Raw genomic sequence first — 18,788 nt, 5'->3', positions numbered from 1 at the left:
CTGCTCTTAGCTCCTTGTAAGGAAGGATCATTTCCATCTTGTGGTCTCCCCAGGACTGAGCACAGACGCTGACTCAAAATGAACACTCATAATTGTCTGCTGCCTGAGTCTTAACACAGTACATCTTGATTATTTGATTAGAATAGAGTCCTAAGAATGGCTGGGCTTTACTGGGTTAATAGGTATGAAAATTCAGATCTTTGATACTTAAGGCTAAATTCTTTTCAGTGAAACCATACACCTTTTTATACTCCCACCAGGAACAGCCGGTCATCATCACTGAATATTAACTTGTTTTCATCTTTGCCAATCCAGTCATCCAAAAGTAGAGGAAGTGGGTAGTCTGTCAAATCTCTGAGTGACAGAAGATTGGAATAGACCATTTGATCTAGTTACCCCAGGCAGGCCCACATGATACTCCAGCCTTGAAGGTTTCTGGGCTACAAGACTCTTCAGCCTTCCCGGTGGCACTTGAGCAGAGTGGTGGAGACAGCGAGGAGGGGCAGTGGAGTAGCCTCGCCCTGGAGATTACCTGAGAGGCAGCTGCACGCCATTGAGCCCCATCCAGCCATCCACAGTGCCTGTTGGTCGCTTAAACACGTGACCGCTCCGTTTCGCAGGAGGGTACTTTGTAGCCTGGCAGAGAGAGGATACCAGCTGTGTGACTTAACAGCAACTCCCTCCTTTTTTGAACCCAATTAAAATATAAAAGGGACAATGGCCTTGTTTTACCACACCTTCTTACCTACTCTGAGTTGCTCTGCCTTTAAGTTCTTTCTCTATTCCTGGACTATTTGAAGTTGCCATTTTTCTAGTTCCTCCAGACATGAACTGAATTTTTTCTACATCAACCAAGCAGCTCATTTGGAAACATGTAGCTGTGAATTCTATGCTGCTGCTGCTAAGTTGCTTCAGTCATGTCCGACTCTTAGCGACCCCATGGACTACAGCCTACCAGGCTCCTCTGTCCATGGGATTTTCCAGGCAAGAGTACTGGAGTGGGGTGCCATTGCCTTCTCCCATGAATTCCATAGTCAGCTTAAAATCAGCCATTTCCCTTATCCCAATTTCTACTTATTCCCTTATTATCTACATGCATAGCTCCCTTAGCTGTAAACACTTCCAAAGGTAGGACTGTGTCTCTTCCCCCACCCCCCAGATCCCATCGAAGCTTCCTAGCACAAAGCTGTCAGTGTAGTACGCGCTCAAACATGGACCAGAGTGCAATTCAAAGAGGACAGCAGCTGCAGCTAACTCATCAGGACCGCCTAGCGTTGGCCGGATTACAGATCTTAGGTCTTCATTGCTTCGTCACCTTTCTTAGTTCCCTGTAACTACTTTAATAGTAGACAGAATTATTTAACGGCTTAAGAATGGTGGACCTCAAGAGTCTTTTAAGTTTTCTTCTCCCAAGTAGTTAGTAGAATTTGGAATACTTCTGTGATCTGTTTGCCCTTAACTGTCACTTTATGTGATGAAATATCTCCTTAATCCGTTCCAAAGGATGAATAGAACTGATTTGAGGGGAATCTCAGCCAGGGTCCTGGTAGGAAACACATGACAGACCTAAATGGGCTAACCTGAAGAGATTTTATTAATGAGACCATTTACAAGAAAGGTATGGGCAGGGTTTCTCTGGAAACCACAGGGGATGGTGCGGTACCCAGAGCTGGAAAGCGGGTTACCATCTTGAGGCTTGGAGAAAGAAGACAGTAGCTTGCAGGAAGGGGGAGGCGCTACCAAAGCCTGGAGGAGGAGGCGACTGAGCTGAGAGGGCTGAACGCTTAGCTGGGGGGGGCCGAGGCCGCCCACAGAATCCCCAGTAGGAAGCCGCCTTCCGCGGGCCTCCCCATTGGGGAACCAGAGAGCCGTGGCAGGTCCATACAGGGCACAGAGAGGTGAGGGAGAGTGTCCACTGGACCTGGAGAGGCTCAGGAGCACCGTCTGCCTTTGCAGTTAGGCTTTACTCATGAGGACGCTAAAAGAAGGATATTCACCAGCAGCTCTATATAGCTGTTTTTCTAAAGTGCTTTACAGAGAGAAAAAGAGAATCGATGGCCAAGAGGGAGCCCACTGAGTCCCATCTACCCGCCAAGCTCTTTTGATTCCACCTCTAGGTATCCTGACTCTGTCTGCTTCCCTGCACCTCACTTTCCCACTGCAGTCCCAGTGCTGGCATCTTCCACCTGGCAGCTAGGGTGGGTCTCACCTGGTTTTCCCTCCACTTCATTCTCACATTGGAATGTTTGAAAAAGGCAAACCTGACTGCCACTCTTCAGTGGCTTCTGAGCACTTTGAGCTCCCTGATTTTCTCACTGGAGCTTTCTGCCTGGACTACTCATAGGCAGCTCTTTGGGTGTCCCCTCAAATATTACTCTGTGCCCACATGCCCCCTCCCTCCCAGACTAAAGGAGGTCCCTGTCTTTTCTGCTCCCTAATCCTACACTTAACACAGCACGAATCCACATTTTCAGTTTAGTATTTGTACTTACCTGTTTAATTGCCTGCATCACCTCCACCCTGGCAATGGGGTGGGGACTCAACATGCTCGCCCAGTCCCTCTGTCTCTCATGGGATTACGGACTCTCCTGCCATGGAGCTGGATTAGCTGCTTCAGAAGTGGAAAATGCTTTTGGAACTAGGTTTTTTTGGTTCGGAACGGTAGCACCCTAGGTGTAAAGACCCCTGGCCTTGAGATTTGCAGAGTCATAGATTCTCATGCTGGAGAAGGCAATGGCAACCCACTCCAGTACTCTTGCCTGGAAAATCCCATGGGAGGAGGAGCCTGGTGGGCTGCAGTCCACAGGGTCGCTAGGAGTCGGAGATGACTGAGCGACTTCACTTTCACTTTTCACTTTCATGCACTGGAGAAAGAAATGGCAACCCACTCCAGTGTTCTTGCCTGGAGAATCCCAGGGACGGGGGAGCCTGGTGGCCTGCCGTCTCTGGGGTCGCACAGAATCGGACACGACTGAAGCGACTTAGCAGCAGCAGCAGATTCTCATGCAGTTGCCAGTGATTAAGCTCAGTGACTGATGCCTTTTTTTTCTATTAGATTCTGTGGGGTGGCTCTTGGGTCCCACAATGACTATTAATCAATAGACCCTATTTAGTTCACATCTTGGATCAATAAGCCTGAGTAAAACTTAATAAACTCTGTTGTCATTAATTTGGGGCAGAAAAGGACTTTTTGGGAAACTCCTGCCTTTTTTTTGCTGAAGCAACAGGAAGTGAGTTAGATCATAGAGTGTAGAGCTGATGAACCTGAGCAGGTTTGCCTGTCATTAGAAAACAGGTGACTGCTGTTCCCCTGGCTTGAGAGGCTTTGTTTATTTTGTTTAGTGTTTTTTGAGGAGAGAGTTGTAGGATTTAGCCTAAAGTTGACAGCCTTCCGTTAATGAACAAGGACGGTAGCTAAATATATATCATTAAAGAGTTAGCCGTGTGTGTGTATTAGTCGCTCAGTCACGTCAGACTCTCTGTAGCCTCATGGACTGTTGCCCGCCAGACACCTCTGTCCATGGAATTCTCCAGGCAAGAATACTGGAGTGGGTAGCCATTCCCTTCTCTAGGGGATCTTCCCAACCCAGGGATCTTCAGCCAGGAAGTTTTGTGATTATTTTGGTTATTTCCAATTAGGAGTTCTGATACCATTAGTAAGGGTTTTACTAACTTAGGGAAGCTTAACCAGTCTGTTGGTCAGTGGCTGCCAAGTGGACCGAGGGAACCGTCCAGCCCTCCATTTGCCTGACAGCAAGTTGGGAAGTCTGCCGTGTTCCTCCCACGCAGAGTTCTGCGCAAGTGGAGCAGAACCAGGGATGCACACAGTGCGCCCTGAGGTTGGGGCTGGGGATGTAACCTTCCTCACACTTCACCCGGGCTTCCCTGGTGACTCAGACGGTGAAGAAGCCACCCACAATGTGGGAGACCTGGGTTCAGTCCCCGGCTTGGGAAGCTCCCCTGGAGGAGGGCACAGCAACCCACCCCAGTATCCTTGCCTGGAGAATTGCATGGACAGAGGAACCTGGGGTCACCAAGAGTCGGACAGGACTGAGTGACTAAGCACACTTCACCCAGGAAGCTTTCCTGTAACCCCTAAACTGGACTTACGTCTTTCCCTTTGGTGTTTGGAACTCAGACATTGTCTGTTGAACCAGTCCTTGCCGTAGTACCCGTAATCCCCCCTCTCCTGGCATCCCCCGTGGTGTTGCCACAGGCGTTTCACCAGACCCCAAGCTCCCTGGGGAGGGAAGGGTGGCCATTGTGTCCTCAGTTCACCTGGCTCAGGGCTTAGCAGTCTCATTCCTGGCAGGCTGTGGCAGGATTGTTGAGTTTTTCAAATGCACAGCATTTTCTCTCTTGAAACTCCCTCATATTTATCTTTGTCTCTGTCCACCATGACCCCCACCCCAACTGCCCCAAACCCCCGCGGTTGAAATCCTGACACCTTGAGAGCATTGCATTCTTCTGTTGAGCAGTCAGCTATACCAAAGTAATAGGTCTTCCACAAGTCGCCAAATACAGAAGACACTTATTTTGAATGGAAACTCTTGTACCATATAAAGAGTTTATTTTGGGGTACTGCCTGTGCATTTAGGTTTCACTGCCTCCAGATTCATCTGGGTGGAGTAATAGTTACATAAGTGTGAACGACCTTCCTGTTTTGTTAAAATGTCATGGGCAACTTTCTTAATGACAGCCAAACCTGGAGAGGTTGATAAGAGTACCCAATCCTTTTTTTTTTTTTTTGAGTACTGAAATATTTCTCAAAGAAAAATAATCTTTTGGTTATTCTTATAATTATTCTTATAATTTGGTTAGTCTTCTTAATTGTTCATCCTCCTATATATGTGAATATTATAAAGGAAATCTTTCATTTAAAAAAAAAAATGCGGGAGTGATCCTGAACTCTTAACATAGTCGATCATGGTTGTGTGTGAGAGAGAGAGTGCAGGCATTTTTCTTTGTGCATCATCTTGACTGCCATTCAGAAGAAGGAAAAAGGTGAAGATCTTCATTACTGTCCTTTGTAAGCCTTTTGCTGGAGGAGTTGTAGCTATAAAATTAACAACCTGCAAAAGTAAGTCACTAGCCCACTCCAGTACTCTTGCCTGGAAAATCCCATGGATGGAGGAGCCTGCTAGGCTGCAGTCCATGGGGTCGCTAAGAGTCGGACACAACTGAGCGACTTCACTTTCGCTTTTCACTTTCATGCATTGGAGGAGGAAATGGCAACCCACTTCAGTGTTCTTGCCTGGAGAATCCCAGGGGCGGTGGAGCCTGGTGGGCTGCCGTCTTTGGGGTCACACAGAGTCGGACACGACTGAAGCGACTTAGCAGCAGCAGCAGCAACAGCAGCCAGACATGCATGCTGAACCAGGCATCTTACTGGTCCAGGAAGTGCCCATGCTGAGAGCTGTCAGTTGGGACGTATGTAGAGACCTTCCCTCCCTAGTCCACCTAGGACATACCCTTTCATCAGTCATGGAGAAATTTCCCTTCCCTGCCTATGCACCCCACCCTTCTATTTTTTTAGCTTGGAGAAAGTTAGAAGCGGTAGTATTGTGGGAAGAATTTAGGGTACTCCCTTTTGAAGTACTCCACATGGTGCTTAAGTTACAGGAAGATGGATTGCCTAATTCTGTTACTTCCTTTATTTTGCCTCTCTTCCTTGGGGGGAACAGATTCATGAAGATCAGTCTTTTGAGGGTCATTTTAAGAGAGGTTAGTTTCACAAGGCATTTCATGGTAACATGTAACATGGTGCCCTTTCACTTGTCCCCAGGCCCAGCTAGCTCTGATCCCATGTGCATTACTTAGAACAAACCCCCCACATACAAATCAGTTCCTCAGAATATGCTCGATGCCATTCTGAGGATTGTGAAGAACACAGATGAGAGTGGCGTGGAGCCAAGCTCTTAGGATGCTTGCAGCTTAGGAGAGGACAGAGCATTCGGGTGCACAGTACTAAAACAGCGGTGGGTGAGGTGTGAGTAGATGGGAAAGAGGGAAGGCGCGAGACTGTGGACGTGGAGGACTGTGTTTAGAGGTGGCTGAGTGGACTAGCTTGGCAAACTGAAGTGTTCATTTAGAGAAGTGGGTGAGAATGACAGAAAGTAGTTGGTGGCTAAGTTATGAGAAGTGGAATGCCAAACTGAGAATAACTTGGACCCATAGGAGGCTCCTTAAGACTTCTTAACAGGAAAACAGTGATGTTTGAAGTGATTCAGAGCACCAAATATAGATTGAGGTCACACCTGGTCAGCCCTAAACTACAACACCTGGACCTGTAGGAGACTTGACCTCTTGATTCACCAGTATTTCTCTTTTGAACTGATCCCCGTTAGTAGCAGCTGCTTAGGGAGGGTAGCGAGACATCTCTTGGGCAACAGGGGAAAAGGCACCGTGTTACTGGTTGTATTCAGGTGGGATTATACAAGCGATGAGTGATTTTTACCAGTGGAAGGTTTGGGGGTTTTCTGGGGAAAACCTAGCATGCCTGTGTGTCTGGTGGTCAGAAAGTAAAGTTGATCAACAAATGCCCTTTGGATTTCTTTAGTTTGGTAAATAGAATCCTTTCTCGAAAGTAATGTAAAAAATTAAAGAGTTTAGGGCTTCTTGATCCCCAAAGAAACGAGTCTTCTGGAAATATCCATTTCAAAGGGAACAAAAAACACATTTCATGGCACAGATATTGTACTTCTATTGAAAGAGTTCATCACCATAAAGCAAAAATGCCCCCTTGATGTGATATCATTACATAAATACTTTTTTAAATGAATAGATTTTCTTTTAATAAAACATAATTTGGTGTTTACACACATTTTTATAAATCTGCCAAAATTGAGAGAGCTTTAAAACTTAATATATATACATTTCTTCTCAACTTTCCGGTCTTTAAGGGCCCACTACCTGTCAACGTCTTGACGGGGTCAAAAGGTACCGCTGTGTCTCTACAGAGTTGTAGTCTTTCATCACGGAGACTGACCTGCCGGACTTTGAAGGCTGTTGCTCTATGCGCTTACATAAGCAACTTAGGTTTCTGTGGGGCCAGGAACCTTAATTATTAAACTACGTTTAAGTTGATCATCTCATCATTAAAATTCAGAGTAACTCGTCTACAGTGTGGGTGTTTTTCATGATTTGGCACACGGTAGAGCAAGCAGCGTAGCCAAGATGTTTTTCATGTTGAGCAAAAACTGTAGCAGATGGAGCTGGTGATCGTAAAGCACTTACTTAAAGTGTTCAGAATGAATCAGTGTAGTTTGAGGCCGACACAGCCATCCATACTAAAGGAGTCTGAGAAGCTGAAGAGCATCCTAATAGTTTCTAATAAAATATGTAACAGGCTGAAGAGAACTGATTTTAAATGGCTGTCCCAGTACTGTTACCCTAGCCAGGGCCCTGTACAGTTGTTCTTAGGGTTATAATGTTTAAAAAAGCCTGCGTGTGTGTGTGTGTTTGAAATTATGTGGTAGGATCGCCATAGCTCTTTACATTTGTCTTCAGGTCAGGGCGGTATTTCAGTGTTGCCTGAGTGGGATTAGTTGATCTTTAAGATGAAGTGAGGGAAACCTCACTTCCTTATGTAGAATTTCTGTAAAGCAGGGACCAGCTGTACTGGTATTTTTATTTTTATGTGGTGAAGGAGCTTAAATATGTAATCGTTTCTATCTTTTTTGTACAAATGCTCTCTCTTATACATTGCTTCACAAACTGATATAAAACTTTGGGTAATTTTTCCCTGAGGAAGTGTTGAACCCCATGCAAGCTGTTAGAATGAATATTGAAAGCTTTGATGGGTACTGTTCTAGAACTGCACGGCTTTTTTGTCTTTTTTAAATCATGGTTTCGTTATTTTGTTTATTTACAAATGACTGGATATGTTCAGGCAAGAAAACCCCCCCCCCCAATATTTCAAAATACAGCAGTCTGTAAACAAACTTTATCTACCTTTTCCCTAAAAGACACCCTTTTTCTGTAATTTGTATGGAAATGCAGTGTCGTTTACCACTGAAAACCCTCTCAGTGGTAGGTTTTATCACCACTTTATAGATGGGAAACCAAAATCTTGAAAGTGGTCGTCTGCTCAAGGCCACACAGCTCCTTCTTGGGGAAGTTGAAATTTGAACCCATGTGAGCCTGTCAAATCCTGTCACATTAGGTGTATCCTAAGGGGTCTGAGATCTGAATCGTTGACCTTTGGCTTTTTTTTTAATTTATTTTTTAAACTATTTGGAAACCTTTAAGTTGGCAGTATAAATGGAAATTTGTATTGCCTTTAGAATAGTCTCAGATTGGGGGTGGGGTGGGGGCAACAGTGAATCATGTTATCAAAATTATATAATATAGAAGGGGTGGAAGGGAGGTTCAAGAGAGAGGGGATATATGTATACATATAGCTGATTCACTTTGTACAACAGAACTAACAACACTGTAAAGCAATTAATAAAGCAACTAATAAAATATATATATATATACAGAAGTATAACGTGGAATCCTCTGAGTTATCATTTGTGAAGAAAGTTCTTATTTCCGGGAATTAAATTTTTTCACAGGTTAGTGATGTCAGGCTATCATGGCGGGGGTTTCTGAAGCCTCGCTGTGTTCTTTTCTGCTCACCTGTGTATTTTTGGTGTGAAAAGTTTGTACTGGAGGTGAATGAGGCCCTAGGGGTGTGTGTTACTTACAAGTAAATTGGACTATAATATTACTGTTCTCTTGACCGAAATAGTTCTTTCAGTTGAAGTATGATATACATATAGAAAAATTATATATCATAAGTGCACAGTTCAGTGAATTTTCACAGGCTGAATATACCCAGGTTTATCAGCTTGCACGTTAAGAAATTTAACTTTAGCGACAGCTCAAAAGCAGCCATTGTGTCCCTTCCATGAAACAGACTGCAATAGTTTTAATTCTTCTTTGCAAACCTCAGACCATTCCTTATCTTTTAGTTCTCTTCCTGATTGTGGCTGTGATCTTACTTTCAGTCTTTTTGCAACCAGAAGAAGAACAAATGAAAGCTTCACTAAAACTTGTCTCTTCCTCCTCTCATAATCTCATCTCTTGATCAGTCTGCTTCCGTTAAACCAAAGTGTTTTGATGGCTACAAAGTCATCACTCGAGGGAATATGGGGGTTGGCATAGAACATGCAGCTGTGGGGTAACAGCTAAAAACATTCCTTGGAATTTTCAAACCAGAATGAAAATGTGGTGGTTGAACTCAATCATCTCTTTTGTTAAGAGGTCATGAATGAGTGAAGGGTGAGTTGCCTGTGTTTCGGGGAAGTAGTGATAGGAGCAGTCTGCTCCTTCTCAGAACTCTGCTTGGGCTTGAGCAGATCACTCGGGGAGGGGTGGGAACCTCATCTAAAGCCACAGCACATTCAGCACGGTCTCTGTAGGCACAGATGCGTCTGGTCCTGGTGCCCTTCTCAGCTCTGCTCTAGACTCACTTATGTCAATTTATGCCCTTCACTGTTTCAAGCATTTAAACTTGATTTTCAGCTCTTAAATTATGCCATCCTGGGCTTTCCTGGTTTGAGTTGTGAAAGCTGATGTGCCTGCTTGGTGGGAAGCCTTGGTCCTCACTCTCTGTGACCCGGGCTTAGCAGGGCCCTTTCTCCTGCGCTCTGTCTCCTGCAGAACCAGTCTGTGCTTAATTTATCGTGTATGGAGATTTAGAGGCACACCGTAGCAGCACCGTGGCTTTCTGGCAAAGCGATATTCTGGATACTAGAACGTTCCCAGAGAACTAAAATTTTAGCCTCCCATATTCAAACATTACACTAAAAATAATCTAAGTGTTGGGAAGTTCCCTGGTGGTCCAGTGGTTGAGATCCTGGGCTTTCACTGCCGAGGCCAGGTTCATCACTGGTTGGGGAACTGAGATTTCACAAGCCACGCAGCCAAAGTGATGATGATGATCTCAACGTATTAGTTCCATATTTCCCTACCTTCTTGGGAGAAGAGCATACTAAACAACATAATTTTGTTAATTTTGTTCTGCAGAAAACCATAGTTCTAAAAGTTTCTAAAAGAGACTCCAGGGGTTGGCCTGGAGTTTCTTTTGTTGTTGGGGTTGTGGGCATTTTTTTAGGGGGAGGTTTGCCTCTGTCTTAGGTGACAAGAAGAATGTACAGTTCCAAAAACTTGGCATGTAGCACCTTTGCTGCAGGGTTATTAGTCACGAATTAAAACTGTCCTTTTTTACCTTACTCTGTTTTTCGGTCCAAACAGGCCATGATGCTTTATGAGATAATTACTAGACCCCATTTTTCTTCTGGCCCTTTTTGGTAGACACGAGAATCCTGGCCTGAAGCTCCTCTGCTCTCGTGCTCTGGAATCTTCTGTGATCCGAGTGGATTAGCCGTGGTGCTCAAGGCCAGACACTGATGTCATTGTGGCAGGGAGCGCCTCAGGAGCCCCTCTGTCTCCAGCCATTGTCTTTGGTGTGCGGGTGCTGTATACTTGCCTAGTAGCAACAGAATGATTTCTCTGTTCACAGTACAGTTTTTGAAAAAAATTTAAGGGAAAATAATGGAAAGAAAAAGGTTTTCATCTGAGTCTGATAGGATTCGCCAGTAGCTGGTTTTTTTTTTTTTTTTTTTTTTCCAGCTATCACATATATTAGCCCTTGCAAGATTTTCTGCCTTGTCTTCTGCGCACTTCAGCTCAGTGACTGACTCTGAGGACTTCAGGTTAGCCAGCATCACGAGTAGGCACCAGCTTTGTACGACTCCTCCGCTGCAGCCTCCTTTCAAAAGTGAAGTCGCTAGGAAGCACCTTTAGTGCAGCTTCACTGTTGGTATCTGTCAGCCTCATCTGTCCTTTCCAAAGTTGTACCTCACTTTGAAATGCCAGTACTACATATACATCAAGCAGCCCAGGTTGTAAATTGGCAGTGAGCCCAGCATTGTTCAGCATCATGAATAAATAATTTTTTCAAGAATTTTACCAGCTTCCTTTTAGAATTTTGCTCCGTAGGATAGATTAACTACCACCGTACTAGTTAGCTCATCAACGTTTACCTGTGTTTGTGTTGTGGAGTTGGCCTCACATTTCAGTTTCTCTTTTTAAGTTAATAGTTTTTTAAAAATGCCTTATACCTTTTGCCTTTTGTTAGAAATCTGGGATTCAGAGAGTGGATTTTATACTGTGCCTAGCTCTGTTCTTTTTCTTTTAATACTCTACAGATAACAGTATCTTGGCCTGACCTGTCCATATAAGTAAGTATTGGAGAGCACCTTCCTTTGAGTTCTGAAAATCCATGTGGTCTTCGCTAGCTCGTAACCTTGGATTACATCACATTTCTAGGTCTGTTTTCACTTTGTAGGATGCAGTGGCTCAGTTGTATGGTCTCTGGGTCTGTCCCCTAATTAGGCTGGTTGGTGTGCTTTGAGCATTCTCTGACTGCCCTTGAGGATAAGGGAAGTAGGACTTGCCGTGTTTCTTCATTAAAATGCGTTTTTGGCACACCAGGGCACACGTGGCGGCGTGCCGGTGGCTGACCCACACTCGGGCAACCCAGGGACAGTGTGGGGAGAGCCGGGGTGGGGCCTCGTGGTGGAAGCCGGCTGGAAGACCCTGGGCGGCCTCAGCGCGCGCTTTTGCCACCCGCCTGTGCAGCGACACCTTCCCTGCCCTTCATTCTCTGGTCAGCGTTTGCTGCTCTGCAGAATCTCCTCACAGAAACTCACCTTTTATTTTTCCCTCCCTTTCCTTTTCTGCTGAGGCATTAATGCTAGATTTTTAGGAGCCTGAACTTCTCATTTCCAGAGACAACTCCTCTTTTTAAGTTTCCATAACTCGGCTTGTTGGAAATCACAAGTTTGACGTCCACGTGATCATACTCCAAAAGAACACCTTTTACAAACAAACCCTAAAGGCACCATAATCACCCTCATGGCTTCCCACCCAAGAGTGAAAAGGAAATGACTGTTTTCTCTCCTTGTTTGAATTCTTTTCAGGTTTTGAATGAGGAATGTGATCAGAACTGGTACAAGGCAGAGCTCAATGGGAAAGACGGCTTCATCCCCAAGAACTACATAGAAATGAAACCACATCCGTAAGTTGGGCTCTGCTTGACCATCCAGGGTCAGACACGCCTGCTTGTTTCTAAAATTGAGATCATCGGGATGGATGTCATGCTTTTTACTCTGTTTTCCCAGGGAATTAACAAAGCACGTTGATTTTCCATGTTCGTAAGAGTGTATAACGAGAGCATAATAGTCAATGATGGTCTATGTTTTCAGTGATAATTGTCTGTGATCTGCAAATGATAAAAGTTAGGGCCATAATTATTCTTCTGTGAAACCCTTGGTGCCAGATGTGTTTTGCATTTTGCAAAAAATGCCAGATTCTGCGCTTTTTGAGTTTTTAGAACAGGTACTTGTCACATGGTTTTGTATTGGTATGTTTGATTTTCCTATGGGACCATGTCTTAATAATATTGATACCACCAGAGCACAGTACTGGGCCTGTAATTGGTTCTCGGTCAGTGTTACTATAATCACTGGCCTAGCCTCCATTTGAGTGTTCCCACTTCAGAGAAAACAAAAGGCTGCTGAGAACAGTGGGGAAAATTTTGTTTTTAATTCCAGAAGCTTTTATGTTGCTATGTGACAGGGTGGGGTCCTGGGAGCCCTGACAGGCCACTTCCCTCCCACCCTTCTCTCTCCCATCTTGCATCGTCTCTGCTCCTGCCTCAGACACAGTCGTTTTCTTATATGTCAGGGAGAACTGAGGCTTTCGGTGCTCAGATTAGAATGCCACTGAGACAGAGAAATGGTAGATCTTACCTACTTGTTTTAACAACGGAATGGTAAAGAAGACTTGTAGATGACTGCCCACCTCGAGGCAGCAGCCCATTTGTCCCTCTCCCTCATTGTCACTGTTGTGATGTGTCCCTGTCGCTTCTCTTCCCCCAGATACTGGAGCAAAGATCTTAACCTCCACTTGTCTTACACAGATCTCACATCATCTTACCCAGGCACCATAGAGCGCAAAGGGCCTTGACCATGGTACAGCTCATTCCTCTCTATCCTGCAAATTGAGAAGCTTCCAGTATTTTCAGTTTTAAAACCACTAATTTATGAATCTAGTTCTCATCTTTTTAAATATTTTAGTTGATTGGAGTCTACTTGATTTACAGTATTGTGTTTTTAGATTCATTTTTCATAAAGGTTATCACAGAATATTGAGTGGAGTTCGCTGTGTCACACTAGGTCCTCATTGGTTATCTGTCTTACATCAGTAGTGTGTGTGCATCCCAAGCTCCTGCTGTGTGAATATGGTTCTCGTTATAAAAGACTAACAGTGTAGAAAACTATAGAGCAATGTGAGTTTCTCCCCATAGATGTACCCCTTTTTCCAGGAAGTGAAGGGACTTAAATGCTCTCTTATGAACCGAATCGGCTCTAAGATGATGCTTTGCCTTCCATAAAACAAGACAAATGACTCCGGAGCTTCCCTCTGAACCATCTGTCAGGTTCATGTTTTGGTCACTGAACTCTTACACAGTTCTCATTATGTGCAGAGACCTGCAGAGTTAGGTTCTGTAGTTAAATTATGTATATAAAATGTCTGCACAATTAATAGGAAGTTCTTTGAGAAATCACATCCAGGAAGCCATCACCTGGAGAGTGAGAGGTGGGTTACCCTTCAGTCTGGCAATGGGAAGAAACCTATTAATGTCTATTCTGTATAGATACAGAACTGTCTGTAATGAAGCATCTGTGGGGTCTTCAAGGAAACTGCTTATGCTTCAAAAAAAAACCCAGCACCTTTTGATGGCTCACTAAATGTTTCATGGAATGATTTACAAGGAGAAAATCAGTCTAATTTGTAAAGGACATTTTTCTAAAATTGTTTGAAACTTGGACTGTCTTGTATCTTTATAGCTATATGAGTTTGATTTCTCCCCACTTCCCCTAAAAAGATACTAGATTCCTTGAGGAATTTTTGTCTTCTGCTTTTATACTCCCTTGCAACTCATGCCTTGCTTCTGCACATAGTAGCTCAGTAAGTAGTTTTGAATTGATACTCAGACCCAAATGCTTGCAGAAAGGCTGGGACCAATTTGTCCATGACAATGAGAGCCAAAGTACTAAATACTCAGAGGCGTTCCATGAAAGAAATTCCTGGCCCCTTGTCAGTGGACTGATAACGTTCATTTGGGGTCCCTGTAACATTAGATTGGCGGGTATTAACATTTAACATTTTAACACGACTGAGCGACTGAACTGAACTGAACATTTAGCCATGCAAAGACCCTGATGCTGGGGAAGATTGAGGGCAGGAGGAGAAGGGGACGACAGAGGATGAGATGGCTGGATGGCATCACGGACACAATGAACATGGGTTTGGTTGGATTCCGGGAGTTGGTGATGGACAGGGAGGCCTGGCGTGCTGTGGTTCATGGGGTCGCAAAGAGTCAGACACGACTGAGCGACTGAACTGATGCCTGGGTTACTAAAATGTTGGTGCAAGTAGTGCTATCCAAGATACTCCAAAAGACAGGCAGAGCGCTACAGATTCCTGGGACGTGCACTAAGCACACTTTTGCATTCTTGTGGCCACTTAGGTTCCATAGTTGCTTTGGGGACTGTGTGGGCTTTTCACGGACTGCATCACAGAATATACCCCTCAGGAAAAGCAGTTGGCCAGTGGTCACTGGGAGCCACGCAGGGCTTCCTACCTCTCGGTCCATACAAGCCAAAAATGTGCACGTCTGTTCCTGTAATCCTGCCTCAAGAGATCCAGGATTTGCTCAAGCTTTTCTGTAAAGGGCCAGATAATAAATATTTTAAGCCTTATGGGCCATGTGCAGTCTCTGTCATGTCACGTATTCGTCTTTGTTTGAATTTTTTAAAATAACCCTTAAATTTTTTAAATAGCCTGAGTAGGTCATACCAAACCCAGGTAGATGTAGGCTAAGGGTCATACATAGTTTGCTGACTTCAGCGGTAGATCCAGTGATAACAAAATCAACTTCAGTTCCCTTTCATTTTTGTATTTCCAGGCTGAAGGGAACTTGAGCAGAACAGCAGGCTGTAATTTTTATATTAAAAAAACTGTGGCTCTAAATCTTTGTTTTTCTTCAGATTGTTTCAGGTGACTTAGGCATTTCTGATCTGACTGTTGAAAATATAGGAAAAGGCCATCCTCCTTGGATAGCTGCGGTTACTGGCCTGATGGTTGAAAAAACCACTCTCATGCCTGCTGGTGTCTCCCCACTATAGGGAACTTCAGAATAATAATTGATCAGGAAGCATCGAGTCCAGGCCCCGTGGTGCTTCCTTCCCAGACTCTGAGTGGAAGGCAAGCAATGCTCATCCATCCGAGTTCTGAAAAAAGAAACCATAGTACAGAAAAGACCACGACCTGAACCAAGGGGTGTGGTTGGCCTTTTAGAACTGTTTCACGAGGCAGAGCTGCTCTGTGAATGGATGTCCAGCAGCACGGGGTCAGAGTTGGCTTCAGAGCTGTGGGAGGGCATGGAACACCCTCCCTCCCCGTCCCCTCTCTCCTGCCTTTTAAAGTTTTTGTTAGGGAGGAAGAGAGAAGTTTAAAATGAAGTATGACCTAATACAGCGTTTGAGCTAACAAATGAAACACAGACTGCGAAATGATTGTTGGCATTAGCGTTGCATGAGTTGTATATACTGGCGTGGATCCAAATATATGCTCTTCACATTAAATGCCTGTGGATGAGCGCCTATGGGATGAAATATATACTTGAATTGGAAGTAAGCTGCTTCTTCCCATGGTATTATAGCATAAACCCATATTTTTAAAAAAGTTTAAACAGTTTGACCATAGCCATGTAATTCCACATAAATACCACCCTTCATTGCATGCATGCTCAGTCATGTCCGACTCTTTGTGACCCGTGGACTGTAGCCCTCCAAGCTCCTCAGTCCATGGAATTTTTCAGGCAAGAATACTGGAGCAGGTTGCCATTTCCTCCTCCAGGGGATCTTCCCGACCCAGGGATTGAACCTGAGTCTCCTGTGTGTGTGTCCTGCATTGGCAGGTGGATTCTTTACCACTGAGCCACCTGGAAAGCCCACATGTCACCATTGAAAGAAATTAGTTATAAACAATGTGAAATGCTAAGCAGGTGTACATGGTACTAAATGTTTTAACTGAGAGTGACAGCTGTTCCTCACGTAGCATCATATCCCTTCTATTGTGAGACATCCTTTCTCTTGGTGGGGGTTGGGGGGGGTGTTTAGTGAAAATAGGAGCAGACACCAGACTCCCCAACTAATTTTCTATCTTTCAGTCGGGATGCTTATAGTAAGGGTGTGTTTACTTTGTAAAACTTTCAGTCAGTACTTTGCATTACTACAGCATTTTTTTTTTTAAGTTGAAAATAAAAATTAGTTAATTTTAAGCTGGAGCAAAAAAATACTGCCTCTGTATCTGTATCACCGTGCACCATAAGGGGAAGGTCTAAAAACACACACACCTACCTGCCAACAATCACTGCCTCTGGGGAGTTTGGAAGAAAAGTCTTGCTTTTTATTTTTATTTCACACACATCTAAGCTATTTTAATTTAGATCCATTACTTATACCTTAAAACAGGAAGACAGAAAGGAAACGCCTGCCTGGTGGGAAGATGGCGGGCAGTCTGTGAGGAAAGAGTGTGACTGTTGAGGAGCTTCACTCCACCTGCCTCTCAGCCCCAGGACTGCTGAGGGCGTGTGCGCTGTCCACCCGAGCGCACAGACCAAACCAGAAAGCACCTACAAGGTCGCAGCACCGGGAGCTGTCCTTTCCTGGCTGGCCGTCATTCTGCTGTGTTACTGCCTGATTTCTCTGGTGTGGCCTTCCTTCCGGGCACTGGAGGACTCACCCTCGAGTTCTTTGTAGGCACAGGAAGATAGGTGGTACCAGCTCCCCAGCAGCTTGGCAGTGCGTTGCCTCCAGTGAGGTAGACACAGGGCTGCAGATTTCAGGCCTGTTCGGAGTCACTAATGGCAGCTTCTGAATGCACCCTTCCCAGCAGCCCCCATCTTTCTCTTGGAATTTTAGCAGAGTGTATTATTTCAGATTGAAGGCAAAAGGAGGAGAGGACGGCAGAGGATGAGGTGGTTAAATAGCATCACCAACTCAATGGACATGAACTTGAGCAGACTCTGGGAGATAGCGGCAGACAGGGAAGCCTGGCGTACTGCAGTCCATGGGGTTGCAGAGTCAGACGTGACTTAGCGACTGAACAATGACGACAGTTACTTCAGAGACATCTTGCAGTGCAGTCACGTATAAGTAAGATAGATATGTTAGATGTATAACTTTAGTTATTCTAGTTTGCACATTTAATGCATGTTAGATGAAGTGGGTAGGTCTTTATCAGCTACAACTGGTGTCAATTGCTTTTTTTAAATAACAACAGTAAAGACAACTCTGCACAGAGAACCTTGTTTTCACAGTCATCTGTCCTAATTCGTTGTGGCTTTCCTGTGAGAAGTGAGGCGCCTGTGACCTGAAACTGTTTCAGAGATTTCTTCTCCTCTTCCTCCAGGCCCGCCCTAGCCGCTCCTGCCCTTTTCCATGACTTCTCCCACTTTTTCTTGTGACCCTGGTGAATCAGCACTAGGAGAGGAGACTCTCTAACTTGCTCCAAATCCAACGAGCTAGCTCTGCACCGGGTAGACCATAGCATTCCTGGTGGTTCCTGAAAACCAACCTCTGAGCCATGACGGCAGAGAGAGGCCTTGAGAGGAGCGTCAGCCACAGCTGCCTGCCGGGGCTGCTCCCTCCCAGCCCGAGCCTCTCCCCTTGGTGCCCTTAGAAGTGGCCCAGCTTCTCGGCCTCCTAGCTTTCCTGCCCCGCCTTCTCTTCATCCCACTGTAGAGGCTGCTGCCTTATCAAGTGGCTGCAGGAAGGCCTGTCTCACCTTAAGTGGCTCATTCTGTGCTCCAATCGATAGATCTGGGGTTTCCCCCGGTGCCTTGCTGATGAGTCAGCTGGGGGCCCACTGGGCTTTGGCTCAGGGGGCCCATCTTTAAGTGTCTTCCTCTGTAGAAAGAGTGGCCCATGATTGTGTCTTATGAGTCACTTTCTGGAGAGTGGGGAAGGGAGGAGACGGTACCCCTCACAAGCCGGGACGGGTGTGTACTGACAGGAGGGCTGAGGGGGAGGCCCTTCCCCTGGTGAAGAGTGTGCTGTTACGTTTGGGAGGCTGGACATCCCGTTTCTTTGTGGGGAAGCAGATGTTGACTGGCTTGCCTTCCTTCCTTAGGTGGTTTTTTGGCAAAATCCCCAGAGCCAAGGCAGAAGAAATGCTCAGCAAACAGCGGCATGACGGGGCCTTTCTTATCCGAGAGAGCGAGAGTGCTCCTGGGGATTTCTCCCTCTCCGTCAAGTAAGTATTTCCTGCTCTGACTGCCTGGAATCCTGTCTCCAGCTGATGGATGTTGTGAAGCCAGGTGTCTGGCTCCACTCACCGAAGGTGGCAACCTGGGGCAGGTTTTGTCTAAACAGCCTGTTTTAAATCAGAAAACTGTATATTAAAATCCTCATTTCTGGCTCCTCTTCAGAATTGTCTCTCGCAGCACTTTAGATGCCCGTGTGGAGACCGTTTTCAGTTGCTGCGCAGCTGAGTGTCAGAGAGGAGACACTTGTCAGTGCTCCCCACTCCCCCCGCCGCACAGTGTCCCCACACACCCGGCTCTGACAGCAGCTGGTCATCAGGTCAGCTGCCTCGTGCACCTTTTCCAGGTGTCCCCCCAAAGGCTGCCAGCATCGGCAAAAGGTGACCATAGGAGTTTGGGG

At 45.4% G+C, this 18,788-nt stretch overlaps 1 protein-coding gene across 2 annotated transcripts in view; it reads left to right on the top strand.

Moving 5' to 3' along the window:
• Positions 1-18,788, top strand: part of GRB2 (growth factor receptor bound protein 2) — a 67,552-nt gene that overhangs the window by 43,592 nt on the left and 5,172 nt on the right. Inside the window, exons 3-4 of one of the 2 annotated variants that reach the window (XM_086356113.1) lie at positions 11,973-12,070; positions 18,256-18,378. In XM_086356113.1, the coding sequence (XP_086212239.1) occupies positions 11,973-12,070; positions 18,256-18,378 (221 nt within the window). Of the gene's footprint in view, positions 1-11,972; positions 12,071-17,515; positions 18,125-18,255; positions 18,379-18,788 lie in introns of those variants that run through there. The other variant, XM_086356114.1, reaches the window with a different exon arrangement.

The sequence above is a fragment of the Bos grunniens genome, chromosome 19 (genome assembly GCF_055505025.1).
Source record: "Bos grunniens cultivar Pamir isolate PY7600 chromosome 19, Bosgru_T2T1.0, whole genome shotgun sequence".
Classification (NCBI taxonomy): domain Eukaryota; kingdom Metazoa; phylum Chordata; class Mammalia; order Artiodactyla; family Bovidae; genus Bos; species Bos grunniens.
Note: the sequence above shows the minus strand (reverse complement) of the source record. Positions and strands in the feature narration are given on the sequence as shown.